The sequence below is a fragment of the Artemia franciscana genome, chromosome 12 (genome assembly GCF_032884065.1).
Source record: "Artemia franciscana chromosome 12, ASM3288406v1, whole genome shotgun sequence".
NCBI lineage: Eukaryota > Metazoa > Arthropoda > Branchiopoda > Anostraca > Artemiidae > Artemia > Artemia franciscana.
Window position 1 is genome coordinate 23,399,923 of NC_088874.1, and position 16,269 is coordinate 23,416,191.

The 16,269-nt window shown below is 35.2% G+C and overlaps 2 protein-coding genes across 13 annotated transcripts in view; one reads left to right on the forward strand and one right to left on the reverse strand.

Moving 5' to 3' along the window:
* Positions 1-16,269, forward strand: part of LOC136033883 (uncharacterized) — a 611,411-nt gene that overhangs the window by 325,351 nt on the left and 269,791 nt on the right. The window lies entirely within an intron of this gene.
* The window catches only part of LOC136033881 (G1/S-specific cyclin-E-like), a 42,261-nt gene that overhangs the window by 24,749 nt on the left and 1,243 nt on the right, over positions 1-16,269 (reverse strand). The window contains exons 2-4 of the mRNA XM_065714853.1: positions 4,028-4,066; positions 2,610-2,688; positions 1,791-1,829 (exon numbers count right to left, since the gene is read on the reverse strand). Of these exons, the coding sequence (XP_065570925.1) occupies positions 1,791-1,829; positions 2,610-2,688; positions 4,028-4,041 (132 nt within the window). The 5' untranslated portion in view covers positions 4,042-4,066. The remainder of the gene's footprint in view (positions 1-1,790; positions 1,830-2,609; positions 2,689-4,027; positions 4,067-16,269) is intronic.

A 16,269-nucleotide genomic window follows, 5' to 3' on the forward strand; every position in this document is an offset into this window, starting at 1 on the left:
AGGAGACTAAAAAAAACCTGCGTTGTACGGTAAGAAAAACAAAATTGTCCCCAGTTTAAGAATTGAATCTAATAGTATGTTTAAAGAAATTATTAAGAAGCTGAAATGACTGATTTTTGTACGACACTCTTTACAATAGTTTCTTGTACACCTTTGGTGCCATGTCTTTAATTTAGCAGGGCTTCATCCCATCACTCTACCGCCAATTACCACCCTCCTCCAAAAAACCCGCCATATCCCGTGTTGATCAACCACTGCCTACCACGAAAGTTAAGTATTAACGGAGTAAAAAAAAGTGGTTCATTCTGGGATCGAATTGTATACAATACATACTTCTATTGTATGTAGCTTCAGATTTAAGTGCAAGAATGCTCAATTTAGTCCCCGCCCTCTCCCTTCGAAAACAAAAACCTATTGAATTCTCCTACCAAAAAAGTTTACATGTGCCAAAGTCTAGGACACTGGTCCACTCATTTAAAAATTGCACAGGAAACAGACCAAAAAAACATTTTTTTTTTGCATATAAAACACCACACGAAAAGTTATTGTCTCATAACGGTAAGATTTATTATAATAATAAGACTGAGTACAAAATAGTTTCCGTAGCCAAGAGTGGACAAACATTGCTTGTTAGGCCTTTTATTAAATTAATTCTTAAAAAGATAAATAAAAAAAGGTTAGGCCAAAATTTATCTTCTGTGAGTGCTCAGCTTAAGGAACAGTAAAGTTTCTGGAGGTTTCACCGTAACCTTTAAATACTCCGTGAGATGACCATGATGTATAATATATTCAGATGTATAATAAAACAGTCTTCAGAGTATACCAGAAAAAAAATCACACTGAAAAGTTAAAGAACAAACAAGTACAACAAACAAGAGCAAAGCAAACAAAGAGCAAAAATGAAACAATGTTCGTTTAGGAGTCACAACCACCCTTGTTCAAGCGCTGAGTTCAAGTATAAATTGTGTGAAATATTTAAGAGGGCAAGTCTTTTATAGGCCGTCAGTACCAAGCCATTACAAACAAATAATTTTAGAGGCCCAATAATTTTTCAGTTCACAATTTAACTGGCTACCAGATCTTGCCTTATTTTGTCGGCCATGCAAAGCAGGAACCTACCAAACTCTGTGGGAACTAAGCATTATGAAAAATTTACACCCGAAGGTGTAATAGTCAGGACTCGCATAAAATACTTAGCAAGATGGGCATATTTCAAAGACTAAGGGAGCTATTCAGCAATATTTTAAATTATAAATAAGAAACTATATAAACGAGGCTAATAATCTTTCTATAGTGACTAGTGACTAGAAGGTGAAACATTGATAAATCAAACAATTTATTCAATTAAGGCAATAGTGTCAGATGATTGTGATGATACAACAGTAAATTTAGCTAAACTGACTAACAAGAGCATTGACAGATCAGTATTTGTATTGGCATATTGTGGCTCTCATGCAACTCAGAGGTCGTACCAGTCATTTTTATACTTCTGAAATAATCAAAAAAAAATTTTGCTAAACTGTCTTCATTGGAAGAATAAGCCCAGAAGGGGAATCTAAGTTCAACAACTGTTTGATCCTCTTGATCTACATTGCCCGGCTGGTTCTCCCTATGAGAACAGCTTGGAGTATATTTTCTTACGATTATCTCACAGGCGTAAGATAGTCGTACACAACCTATAAGCGTTACAGCGACGGTATCTCCTTGATTTAAAATATTAATATCCCCGAGATGCTACAGAGAATCGATATAAGAATACAATAGAGTGCGTACGATTTAAGAAAGCTTACCTGGTGAAAAGTCCGTCTCTTTGGTTGGGTTTGGAAATACTAAAAAATAGACAATAATTAGCAAATAAGTAGGAAACGAGAAAAAATGTTTTAAAGGCGAAGCAAAACGTAAAAGTCAATATCTACTCAGTAAAATATACAATATGTTTAAGAGCTTTGTTTTCCCAAACACGAAACAAGGCTTTCATATGAACAAACGTCCAAACTACGTCCAAAAACGTAAAACTACGTCCGCAGGGACGTAGTTGATTTCAATAAACTTCAGTACAGTGGTCTTCCAACATGTTTTGATAAGAACGAAAGATATAAAGCAGCGAATAACGGAGTGTGTTCAAGCCTTTAGAAGAAAGGACTGTGGGCATTTACCTGCACTTAAACATGTAAATAAGTTTGTATGAGAAAATAACTTGTTGGATTTTATTCATTCCATAATTTGTAAGTTATTTGAAACAGCCGAACAACAAATAAGGTTTTAACACAAACAGTTTATAAACAATTTTTATAGTTGTAAATCAGCAGGAGAGAGAGGAGAGAGAGAGAGAGAGAGAGAGAGAGAGAGAGAGAGAGAGAGAGGAGAGAGAGAGAGAGAGAGGAGAGAGAGAGAGAGAGAGAGAGAGAGAGAGAGAGAGAGAGAGAGAGAGAGAGAGAGAGAGAGAGAGGGGGAGATAGGGGAGATATAGAGAGAAGAAAGGGAGATTTAGAGAGGAGAAAGGGAGATATAGAGAGGAGAAAGGGAGATATAGAGAGGAGAAAGGGAGATATAGAGAGGAAAAAGGGAGAGATTTACATATATATATATAGATATTATTCTCTACTTACGTCTGTAATATCTTTTTGTTTTCTTTTCTGTCCTGGTATACATGTCTTTGGAGCATTCGAACGACGGAGCGGTTTTGAACTAGAATGAGGAAACCTATAAGTAATCCAAAATATAAACAGAACATTCTAATTCTTTTACTTAGCACTAGTATACCCAAATGAACAATAAAAGTAATTCATCAAAACAATCCTCTGGACAATCTTAACAGGACCCCTAGAAAACAAAGGAATCGTACTTTTTGTCTCACTTACGGTTTCGCAAGGAATCTTTGATCCTAGCCAACTAGGGCTTCAAGCCTTCGCTTCCTCTTCGATTTTTTTTTTTTTTACTTTTTTGTACAAACTTTATGATATATTACAGTATACTGCTACAACCCATAGGTATGTACACATAGGTGTGTCTTTAAATAGAGTTTAGGAAATTTCTACCTAGAGAGAAAGGGGGGATCTTTAAACTAAACAGACGACTTTTTGTTCGCCTGAAGAATGTTTCAGATCAATCTTGGAGTGGAGGGAAAATTCTTCACTTCCCATTGTGTGCACATGTGGTTCAAATGTTGGTTACGCGATAATATTTTTACTTTTTGTTTAAGCAATATTATTTTCACACTTTTTTCTGCTATCGATAAAAAAGAAAATAAATTAAAGAAATATTCATTTGTTAAAGCTATTCAAAACTATCACAATGGTTCAGTAAAAAAAGAGCAAAAATATGGAATATTTCTCTGAGGTAAAATAAAAACAGAAACAGCAATAAAAGTAGATTAATACGAGCTAAAAAAAACAAAAAAAAAAACAGACAATACCACGAATAGAACAGAAGAGTTTAAAATTAATCATTGGCATGACTTTAAAAGGAGGGTGGCCTATTCAGTTTTCTAGGTGAGACCCAAAAGACTCGCCAAGAAAAATTGAAAAAGCGGCGGCCTAAGAATACCCTCATTCCATGTTTATGGACCTTCCACCACCAAAAACATATTCTCGTCCTTCCTTAGGGGTTGGACCTATGTGCCCATGAGACTCTTCGTAAAGTCATAAATTACATGTAGAAAAGTAACATGAGTAACAGAAGAAATTTTTTCATAGTTGTATTCCCCACCCTCTCTTGAAAATAAACACCGGGATCAGTCATGGATGATACATACAGAGAAACAAGCTAACTAGCTGACCGCCCTGATCGGCAGTATGAATGGGAGCGAAATGCTTCAAAATAAACTAAGTGCGGGATTGAGAAGGAGCACAATAAGGAAACGATTAAAAATAAGACATTGAGCAGAGAGGGGGGGGACAATTATATAAAGATAGAGAGTGGGGAATAATGTGACAGGCAGGAGAGAGAGCAGTGAAAAACGTTCAATCAGACAAAAAAAAAAAAATCTATTCTCCCGAAGGGTTTAAATAATAGAGCATTGGCTTACCCTTTTCTTGACATATTATCACTCTCTGTACAAGGCACCCTAGAATGGAAAAAGAAAAAATTAGATCCAAATTTTTGCAAAAATTAGTATATTGCATTTTAGCAGAACCTTTTCTGGGTCATTGTTCGTGAGGAAACGAATAGCAATTAGTACTCCCATCAGCAGATAGACACGGTACCAATTACTATGAGTCATAGGAACCATGCTTCCCCCCTTTTCCCATCAAAATTCCTCTCCAGGCAAACTCAATAGTATAGAGCAATGGTAGCCTGGAGGCAGACGTAGCCGTATAGAAGACAGGTTACTGTTATTTACTTAATTATGAATCGGGAAAATACTTTTTAACAGAAAAATAATTCTGAATAGCCCATAATTAAGTTATTTAAGATTATCATCATTTAAAACCTTTACTTTAAGAGATATGATACCTTCAATTTATTTGGGACCCTTAGATCCTAAACTAGCAGCTAAGAATATTGTAAAAACACATTATATCATAGGGACTTAAGCCCTGTCGCTGTATAATACTGTTATAACATAAGACCAATATATGTTTTAGTGATATTCAAGAATACCTGAACCTATCAACAAAAGTTTAAGGCCATGATTAAGTGAACTGATGGAACTCGAGAATCCCATGTTAAAATTGAAAATTTATATTTAAAAAGTACTCAAGTATTCATTGACGGAAGATACAGCTTTAAATATCAGGCCGTAGCTTCTTGAAGACGCTACAAAATATTTGCTAGGATTTTGCTCTATTTCCTCTAATTGTTTGGAAATCTTAGAAAATGTCTAGCTCTTTTTCACAAATGTACTCTATGAAGGATATTGCAATTTTAGAACAAAATCAGTACTATCATGAGCAGAAGACAATAATCTGTAAGATGATTGCAACCATTTTTCGATGTATTTTCCTGCTTTCGAACAGTCCCATAGAATATTTTCAGCTACCTGAAATTTTTACAAGTTTTTTGCCAGAAAGAATCGTTTCAGATCGCCGATAACACCCCCAGAGACCAGATTGACAAGCTGGTATAATTAACCTGCCATTTCCGCCAATGAATAAGTGCTATTTAAAGGTTTTTTGACAATCGACGGTCTCTAGAGAATTGAAAGACAGAAGGCAATCCTAACTTCAATTTTGAACCTAAATGTTTTCAAGTTCACTTAATCACGGCCTCAAACATTTCGGGGGAGGGGGTTCAACCCCCTAACCCCTCCCTTTGGATACGCCCTTGTCACATATAATGTGTGTCGCATTTGTACCCTAACGACTATATTGATCCAAACAGCTTTATTGAGTAGGACTGGAGACGATACAGCTGAGATTAGAAGATTATTTCATGTATTTGCTTACAACTACATATTTCCTGGAATATACCGTAATGAAACTATAAACAAACTAACAATCCCTTCGAAAGAAGGAGTTGATGCATATTTAGAAGGGAATATGTCCATCAGACATAGTTGTAGGCAGAAGAGTTGAGAAATGTCTTGAGCACAATCAGCAGCCAATGTATTTTGAAACAAAAATATATATTATTGAGAAATGTGAGAACATTTCATAATGTGTCAATGACTAAACGTAGTATTACCTTAAATGACGTATAAAAGCAGGCCTTTCATTATGCTGTTGTGTTTGAAATTAAAACCATACAATTTTGGAAAAAAACAAGAAAATGCTTAGAAAAAAAACACAATATTTTGCTTCATGTACCAAAGCCCACTAGTTAAGATGAGTGATTTAAAAGTTTGTCATAATTTGCTTAATGTATGTGGCAGACATTTGCTTAATGTATGTGGCAGACACATCTTCGTAGTTGAAAACACTTGGAATGTTGATAAGAATGACATTTCTATGGTTCAGAAGCACGAAGAATTCTGGAAATAGGTAAAACAAACTGTATCTTCTAAGCATTGGGGAAAGGCTATGTTGGTTCACTGCTGTAAAGGTCATGCCAAAATTTACACTTCTCTAGAAGAAATTTTAGACGGAGGTGGTGCAGCAAAGTTCTTCCTGGCTCTCCGGAGTTAGCATGCCTATTAGGATGGGTAAATGGCAAAACATTTCGTTAGCTTAGGACACTTTGGAAACAATGTTGATCTTAAAAAAATGATCATAATTTCCCTCTGCTTGATAATTAAAAAATCACTATAATTCAAGAGGAATTTCTTTCTGCAAATATCAGGGTTTTTTTTAGAAACAGTTCCTTCACTTTGCCCGCACTTACTACAACCCTTCAATACTGGTGTTCTTCGTCCTTTCAATAGTGGTCTCAAGATCAAGCTCAATGAGTGGTTTAGGTTGGAATACCGTCCTAGAAAATTTGTCTCCAGCCAATACGCTATCTTGCTCAAAACACTGGGATATGGCCGTCTGAAATACCTTAAAATAAGTTAACTTGCTCCCATCCTAAGTGACATACTGACCTGTTCAATATCAAGAAGGCATCGATCAACTAAGTCAAAGATGCTCAGGACAAGACGAAATTCTCTATTCGGATGCCAATGATGACAGTCCTACTCCTGGGTTATCCAGTGATGTTAACCCTGCTTCCAGGTTATTACTTATCAACTTGCAGAGCCATTCCGTCAGAAAGATCTAAGAAATGATCAGGCTTTTCCTGCACATAAGAAGCCTTGATACAAGCTCTCAGGAGTAGAAAAGAACTATAAGACTCAGGATGCTCAAGGACGCCCAAGCACAGGAAGACACATGAAGATAAGCACAGAAATGCAGGGAAAAAGCAAGATAATAAAAAAACCTCGAGCGCATCTAGAGCATCAACATTCATCTGATGAGTCATTACAGATTGGATATGCAAGAAAGTAAGGCATTGAAGCCTATCTTCGACGTCACTGAGAAATTATAGCCTTGTAAAGCGATACAGCTAAAGGGAATAAAACAGCTGCATTGTTGGGTAAAGACATAACACAAGGTAAATTATAAGCCATTTTCCTGTCTAAAAGGCTTTTCTATCCTGAGCCAGTACTGCAGAAGTAGATTTTACTTGATATTCTGCAGAACCTGCCAAAGCCCTTGCACTGGAGTAAGGCCAGCAAATTAGTCCCAAAAGCTTGGATTGATGCTTTTGCTTTAAGCGTCGATGGGTGTTAAGAGGAAAAAAGCTGCTTTTCTCATACAGAAACTTAGAAAACAGGCAAAGTTATTTCCAGTGTTTACTCAAGCATGTTTTTAGTAGCCTCTAGTCTTTTCCTCCTGTTTTGCTGTAAGGACTCATTTGTGCATTGAGATGCTAGAGCGAAGTAATGGGCATTGGTGAGGCTGTCGACGGTCGACGGGGGTTACTGCTGAAGGAATTAGTTGACAGCAGTGATATAAACAACAAAGGAAAAAATGTATTCTAATTATGAATTTTAAGTTGTTATTTGTTGCAAAATTATGAGACAGTAGTAATACGATAATTAATGACATAAAAGGGTTTTAGGAAGTTACAAATTGAGTTACTGAAAAATTATCTATTATTTTTGGGTTCTAAGCTATTATTTGTAATTTTTACTTACATTTTTTTTTTCTACTGTTGTTTGAGGTGTAAGAAGTAGTACATTGGATTTGATTGAGTTGCTCACTAGAGCAACTTAACAAGGAATTATGCGCATATATATATATATATATATATATATATATATATATATATATATATATATATATATATATATATATATATATATATATATTATCAGATTTGTACTACAATTAATTTGTGGTTACTATCAGTATTAATTTTTGTTTCTCATGGGCAGGTTAGATTTAGTTGAAGGACTTAGTTTTCTATGCATTATAAATGTGTGTATTTAAGTTTTATTCTTATTAATACACTTAATTAACTTTGAATAGTGATAAAGAAAACACAGAAAGCACAAACAAGTACAAATTCTGTTATGTCTTGAGAAGGCCTGGGGGTTATCAGCGCTACTCATGATAATTTTTGCTTGTTTAAAGTTTGATTTGGCTATTTATTGCAATTTCTGTTCGTTTTGAGTTTCATTTATTTATTGATAGTGATTTATGGTAGTTTTACTTTTGGAATAATATTTGACTCTATTTTGCCAATTCTTGGCTTAATTGAGCTCTTTACTTTTCTTTGAAAAACTTGTTTTGTGGGAATAAGTTTTTAAAATTTATGTCTGTTCGTTTTTCATTGACAGTCTTTTTCATGAAAAAATAATATTGTACATCTATTCAGTTTTTTTCTATAAGAATCCATAGTATGAGTTGTTATTGATATATTAGAGAAACTTGTTCAACAATTTTTATCCTGACACACAGTATTTTTTAATTTAATTTTATAGCTTTTGAAGTTGACCTGGAAAATAAAACTTAATATCATTCCCAAAAGATTCTATCATATGCTCATTGACAACCTGGATACGCTTGCACTCTTTTTATTTATTTAAATTGTAAGAGCAAAATAGTAATCCAAAAGTTCCAACTTGATGCCCCCAACCATTCTCGATATATTGCAGATGTGTCTTATTGGCAACGATTTAACACAATGCCTTTTGATTTATTTTAAAGCAACATTTATTTTTAAAGCATAATGGACCAATTTCATAATTGTGAGGGTTGACATGCTTAATATCCCCAAAGACATAGTTGCTGGACCGTTCTACTATGCTGAACAAAATGATCGTTTCAAAATTTTGACTGGATGCGTTTAGAAAATGAATGGGCTTGAGAAAAGGGCTGCTTGTCCTCCAATCTCTTGCTAATCTTAAAAAGGGCACCAGACACTCGCACTGTAATTGGAATGCTCGGGAGAGAACTCCCCCTTCATACATCAAGTAAAAACGTTTTAAACAAGTAAAAACAAAGTGAAAACATTTTACATGGATTTTCTTTCAGTAAAGTGCAAGTCATGTTCTGGTCTTGAGAAGGCATGGGGGTTGTCAGCCCTACTCATGTCAATTTTCCCTCGTTTTGGGTTTAACTCGGTTATTTATTGTATGATTTCAATAATAATAAAAAAAAAGCCTGTTAAATGTTTCAACTTTAATAAATAAAAAATATATTTAAACTCTAGGGAACATATATCAGCATATGTATACTAAACTGACAATCTACAGCCATTTTCTTTTAGTAAATTACAAATTATATTCTGGTCTTGAGAAGGTATGGGGGTTGTCAAAGACATAATTTCTAGACCTTTCAATTACGCTGAATAAAAAGGCTATCTCAAAATTTCGATTACACGTTTTAGTAATTGATGGACTTGTGAGGGGGGGGGGGCTTGTTGCGTACCAATCACTTTTGACTAATAAAAAGGGAATTAGCCCTTTCAGTTTCCAATCAAATAAGCCTTTTTCGAAATTTCTACGACAACGAATGGCAATCTAAAAACTTCTATCACATACATTTCGAGATTTCCCTTTCCATACCTACATTATTTGCCCCAAGGGCAAAACTTACAACCCCTGCCCTGAGGGCTCTGGAGGGTTGTCATCCTCAAAGACATAATTTCCGAACCTTTCAATTACGTTGAAAAAAAATGGATATCTCAAAATTTTGATTGGATGTGTTTGGTGAAATGGTGAGCATGGGAGGGGGGTTAGTTGCCCTCCAATCACTTTCGACTATTAAAAGGGGCACTAGCCCTTTCAACTTCCAATCGAATGAGCCCTGCTCGAAGCTTCTATGACAACTCCTTCGATACGAAAACCCCTGGTCTAAAAAAAAAAAAAAAAAGAGATAAATAATACATTGTGCCCACATCCTTTACTTAGGCAGCGCTGTTGTGCAGCCTATGATTGACATAAACGTGTTCAGTCTTCTGAGTAATTGGTGACTAAAGATGGCACATAGTTTATATTACAAGCAAGGGGGTGTGTTATGCTTTTTTGACAGATTATTTGAATGTTTAGTAAGTGAGGGGAGATTAAAACATATTTATAGCAAGTAAGGTTTTGTACTCAGCATTTATTCCAAATGTTGACCATTCGTGATGAAAAGATTTGTGCTTCATCCTAAAAAATTTCGTTTTCGTAATTCGGTTTGTATTTAGTACTGCCTTCTTTCTTATTCTTAAGCTTGTTTTGTTTACAAGTCACGCCATAAGGCTTACTTCTATTGGTAACAATAAATATATTACCTTTGAATTGGCTTCAATGAGAAGTAAAAATTTAGCCACTACTCTTCTATTGTTGCTTATTCATCCAACTTTTAAACTCTTTTGCATTTCAAGATCTTTTCTTAAATTAAGATTGAGGTGTGCCTTACTGCTAAATGAGACATTAGTTTCTCCAATCTTTGGCTATTACTTCTTTGTCTTGTACCCTTTCAATCAGATAAATTCTTCTAAGATGGAGTTTGTTCAAAGAAGGGTAACAAAGGACATGCCCGATCTTTACCACATGCCTTACACTTGAAGTCTATCTAAACTTGTGGTTCCTTCACTCAATTTCAGAAGATATTGCTCTAATATTTTACAGCGGATTGCCTCATTAAAGAAGAAGACATTCAGTGTGTTTAGTTCTGCAGCTTAATGCTTGCTTAGCAATGTTTCATTTTTTAAATAGCCCAGTTGCCAGTAAGGTCTGTTATGGGGAAGAAATCATACTTATTGTTTCATAAGACAAATGCTTGCTTAGCAATGTTCGCTTGATTGTGGTTCAGAGGCTGATGACTAAAAAGATCATGGGTAAAGGTTGGTCTCATTCATTATTAACCAAATTTTTTGAAGATAAGACAATGGTCATAATTTTGTGAAGTTCTTGTTCTGAGTAAGCCAGAGGGGGAAAGCATGATATTAGTTAATACATGAGAGCAAGTGAATGAACGATGTGAAATGATACTGCTGGACTTTTCAGCAAAGAATATTCTTGCCAAGACTTTTTATGGCAGCAATTGCAACACTACAAGAGGCAATTAAACATCCTGCTGGCAAAACATCTTGTACAAGCCCCATACAAATCATCCTTGTCAGAGTACTTCAGAATAATGAAGAGGAATGCATCCTGAGATGATGGACAAGAAGAACCTGTAAATTTGAGTTTTTCCATTGCTTAGCTTGGTAGAATATGAAAACCACTGTTTGATGCATCTTTTCATGTTCTTTCCAAATATAATAATCACTCTTTTTTATTAATTGAATTTTGAGCCTTTAAAATGACAACTTGTTCCTTATTATTTGCCAGCAGAATATGGTTACCATAAATTCTGAAAACTCCTTTGAAACACTCATAAATAATTATAATCAGAATAAACTCTCTGAAGAGAGTTACTACTGACTGTTGATGTTTTCAAAGGAAGGCTGGATGCTGATGGGTCCTATAAGAAGTGAAAACTTGACTGGAAAGAAACAGATCATCAAACTGCACTTGATCACTAAACAACGCTGTAAACAGCTTATTAGTCAACAACTCTGGAGCTTCACAGGGAAAAATCCTTAGACTGCTCCAAGCTGCAATTTGAGATTGAGAGTCACACTGTTGAAAAGTATATAGTGGGTATGCAGAGTGGACTGTACATTTACCCACAAGAGGGAAGGGATAAAGCAGTGCAATACACTCTTTGGAAAAAGAATATTTATTATCATTAGAAGGTGGTTTTCAGAATTTCTGCAACTCTTTTATAGTAACAAACAATTAGTCAGTTTAAGGGCTAAAAATGAATCTTGTAAAGGAAGGGATTAGTATATTTAGAATGACAATAAAAAGACACACATTGTAGTATCTTCATCTTCTACCTAGTTAAGCAATAGAAAAAACTCAAATATATTGAAGAATCGAGCTTCCAACTCAGCCATATTCTAATTTGATTTTGAAAAGAAACCCTGTCCAAGACCACCAAGGATATAAAAGTAGTCCTTGTTACTTCTACTGAAGGTTAGGTTTTGCTCCTATATCCAAGAACATAAATCTATTAATCTGAACAATAAGACAATAGAAGGCATTAATGATATTCAAATAACCCAATATTTGGCTAAAAGCAGGATGCAAAGACTTTTGATGACAACTCAGCTTTATGGTATGTTGAATGAAGAATATGTCAGCTCAATTCTCACTTACTCAATAGAATGGCAAAAGCCATGTACTGCTGTACATACATGATGTCCATTTCTGAAGATTTGGTAAAACTTCATTTTGAAACCTTGTTTGAAGATTTTAAACACTATTAAAGAAAAATATAAGAAAAACATATTAATTGCAAACATGCAAATCAGTCAAGAAAAAGGTAATGTACCAGCTATTACTACCTATAAACATGATTTTGATTTATAAAGGGTATTTTGACTTGCAGTCTAAAAAAAATATAAAGGTATATATAATTGCATAGTGCATGTACTGAAGATGATTAGAATTTCAATTTTCCACATAAACAGGAGTGTTACCAAAATTTATATTACTTCCGTGAATATGTCATCAGAGAACCACCTACTAGCCTCACCCCCGAGGAAAATACTGAAAAACTAGACAGTTAGTAAAGATCAGCTTAGCAATCTATTGGTACATAGCAGGCCTATATGGCAGAGCCAGTGAAAAGGTAGCATCCCAGCAAGACCATCTGAAGAGAGGGCGACTCTAGAGAGCTTTAACTTTGGGGGCAGCATGGCCAGAATTATTCTCAAATGGTGAATGAGTAACTCACTTGTTCTTAATAATCATTTGCTAGTTAACATAAACACACCTTGCAGGAGGGGGTGACATTAAGATTTCCCTTCATCCTAGGATACCTACTAAAAAAAACCTAGCAAGGTTTAACATAGGGCAAAAATCAGATAGGAAAAAAAGGAATGTACCACTAGATTAAAAATTCAATGCTAATTTGAAGTATGAATATTCCTTCTATCTCAACTGTGAATGGATCAACCTAAGAGGGCAGCCTGTCCTGGGCACTTGTTTGTAATACACGTTTGGATCTCATCAAATAAAATTGGAACCCTAAATTTCAAGCTAAATTTCTTTTAGCTTGTATTTCTTTTTTCTTTTCTTTTTAGGTTTCTAAATTTCTGGAACACGCCAAAGTGTAGAAGTGGGGAGTAGGCATGGCTTCATTTGGGGAGTGGTGGGGAAAAAAGAGGGGATGAGTGGAGTAAAAGGTCTCCTCCCTTGGAAACATCTATATAGATAGCATTACTTGTACAAAACAGTTTTGTGAATTCATTTCAAACCCCTCCAAGGGGTGTTTAGACAGGAGGATGCAGCCCAATCTGAGACCTTCAAAAGGTGGTTAAAATTCAAAAATACACCAGTGGAAACAAATTTCACAGTTCAAGGACTATTCAGTGGGATAAAAAGGTTTGTTGTTGTCATGTCTATGGCTGGATATCATAGGAATTATGTTCCAACTCAGGTGGAACTTTAAGTGGGCAGTCAAAACATGTACATAGTTTCTCTTCTAGTGCATTATCAAATGTAAATGATACTTTTGCTAGCAGGGAGTTGGGCAATAGTATTTACAATGCTAAATCTGAACAATCTAATGGGGAGTTGGACAAAAGTTTTTATAGTGCTAAAACTTGAACAAACCATTGATTCAGTAAGTTCTAAAGGATCATCAGCCCCCTCTAATTGTAGCAGCTGTGAGAAGATTATTTGCCTTAGCGTTATTATCTTTAGCATTGTTGACTGTCTAATTTCCAAGTTTCAAGAAATTATGTGTGTTGTTGTATTAGGCACTTCAGATATTTGCACCTTCTGTTAAGTGAAACCCTAAAGGAGTACTATTCCTCTGACAGAACAACATATACAGATACCAGGTTACAAAATTGTCAGCAAACTATCAAAGCAGGAAGGAAGGGGAATTGTCCTATACATCCCAGAAACTTTCCAGGTAGAAAATGTTAATATTTCTGATTATGAGCCTTATTTAGAACACGTGTGGATATCAATAAACCTACCTGGTGAATCAATTCATATTGGTATACTTTGCAGAAGTCCAAGTTCCCCTAGTTTAAAGAAGTCCCTCTATAAATTTGTAAAATCAATTGATAGAAAAGTTGCACTGACAGGAAACCTTCTCATAGTTGGGGATTTTAACCTACCATCCATTCAATTGACAGATGGATGTGGCTATTTTGGACAAATATCAGTTGAACCATTTCCTAAGTGTCTAGCTAACAATTCACTTTACCAAGCTGTAAACTTTCCAACTAGGTACAAGGATGGCCATCCATTATCATTATTGGACCTTGTAATAGTAGGTGACCATGAAGCATTATTAAATGAAGCCCCACAACCACCCTTTGGTGCAAGCAATCACACTGCTATACAATGTACCCTGGAAAATCAGTTTTTTACAAAACATGTGTACAGAGATTGCCATCTAATGAGGCGAGACTTGGCAGGATTTGATTGGTCCAACTGAGAATGATGATGATTAATCATGGAATATGATAAAGAAAATACTGCTAGATGTCCCAAAGAAAAATACTACAGCAAGATGGGCTCAAAAACCTAAAAGACTACCAAATATAGCCAAAAGAAATGAGAGCAAGAAATAAATGTATTGGAGACTACAGAAGCAGAATATACATAATAAGAATAACTACACAAAATATACCAAGGCATCAAATCAAGTCAGAATTCTATCCAGAAATCTATTTGAACAGCATGAGGAGGCTATGGCAGGAGCAAGCATGTCAAATCCAAAACGCTTTTGGAATTATGCCTCAGCCCATAAACCTGGCAGATACTTGATTACACAACTAAAAGTCAATGACCATGCAGTAGATAACTCAGAAGAAATTACTAATACTGTAAATCAAGCTATTGAGGTGAGTGAGGATGAGGTAGAGTGGGCGAAGCAGTTCCTAACCAATAGGAAACAGATTGTTAAAATATTTGGAAGGGATTTTTTTGTCATTCTGCTTTGTGTGGTGGGCCAAAAACTTGGGTATTGGATGGCCAACAAGTTTTATTTATGTTGTAAATATTGATAGGGTCAAAACAATCACAAACCCTGCCTCTATGTGGTCACCCAGTGTATTTTATTTGCTATGCATATTATATTAATAAATTGAACTTGATGGAAGGACATTTTTCTCTGAGGTGGCTGCTATTGGAAGTGGTGTGCCACAGGGCACAGTATATATATATATATATATATATATATATATATATATATATATATATATATATATATATATATATATATATATATATATATATATATATATATATATATATATATATATATATATATATATATGTATGGTGATGACTAAAAACTTATTGATTGTGCAGACACAGTAGAAAATATTGCATCAACACAATTGGACCTTGATGCAATTTCTCACTGGGCAAATATTTGGAATTTCGAATTCAATGCAGGAACATATAAGACTCTCCACCTTGGGAAGAAAAACCCACAAACTCAGTACCATATGAATTGTAGCAATGGGTCTTGTAAAGCTTTCCAGCAGCCATGTGACAAGAGGTCTTGGTGTCCTGGTAGATGAGTTGAATTCCCACATTCATGCACAAGCAACTATTCCAAAGCCTAATCAGACTCTTGGCTTAATCAAAAGAATGTTCACTACCAGATAGGCTAAGTTATTACTAAGCTAGTTTGACCAAGGCTTGAATTTGGAATGTGTGTTTCATGCCCAATCCACAACACTGACCAAGAAGCAATGGAATCAGTCTAGAAGAGGGCAACAATATGTATGAAAGACCTCTGTGATTTCCAATATCATCCTGTCTCTACAAGCTCAGAATACCATCTCTAATGCATAGATACAAACAAGGCTATGTGACAACAGCATACAAGCTTCTGAATGTTGAGGATACCATTCCTGACCTTTTTCAACTGAACAACTCAAAGAGAACTTATAGTCACCCTCATAAGCTTTCCCAGAAATAAGCAAACACTAGGCTAAGGAACAAATTCTTTTCTAGTAGAGTGGTTAGTTTGTGGAACTCCCTTAGTGACAAAACAATGACATCTGCCAGCATGGGTACATTCAAGTCATCAGTGGATAGGGAGTGGCTGAATAAACCATGGACTGCTGCTTTGGACCCCACAGAGGACTAACTATCATTATTGAAGAGGGCAGACACAGGATTAATCCTATTGCTAGCAAGTGTGATTTAAGGCAAGATAATCATTTTAAGAGCATTGTGAAAATTACTTACCAGACAATTTTTTTGCACATTTTCAGGAGAGGAAAAAATAGAGGTAGCAAATGAAAAAAAAAATACAACTCCTATAGCTTATAAACTACAAAGCATTGAGTTGAGGTTGCTATTAACTGTATTAACTGTTATTATTGACATCA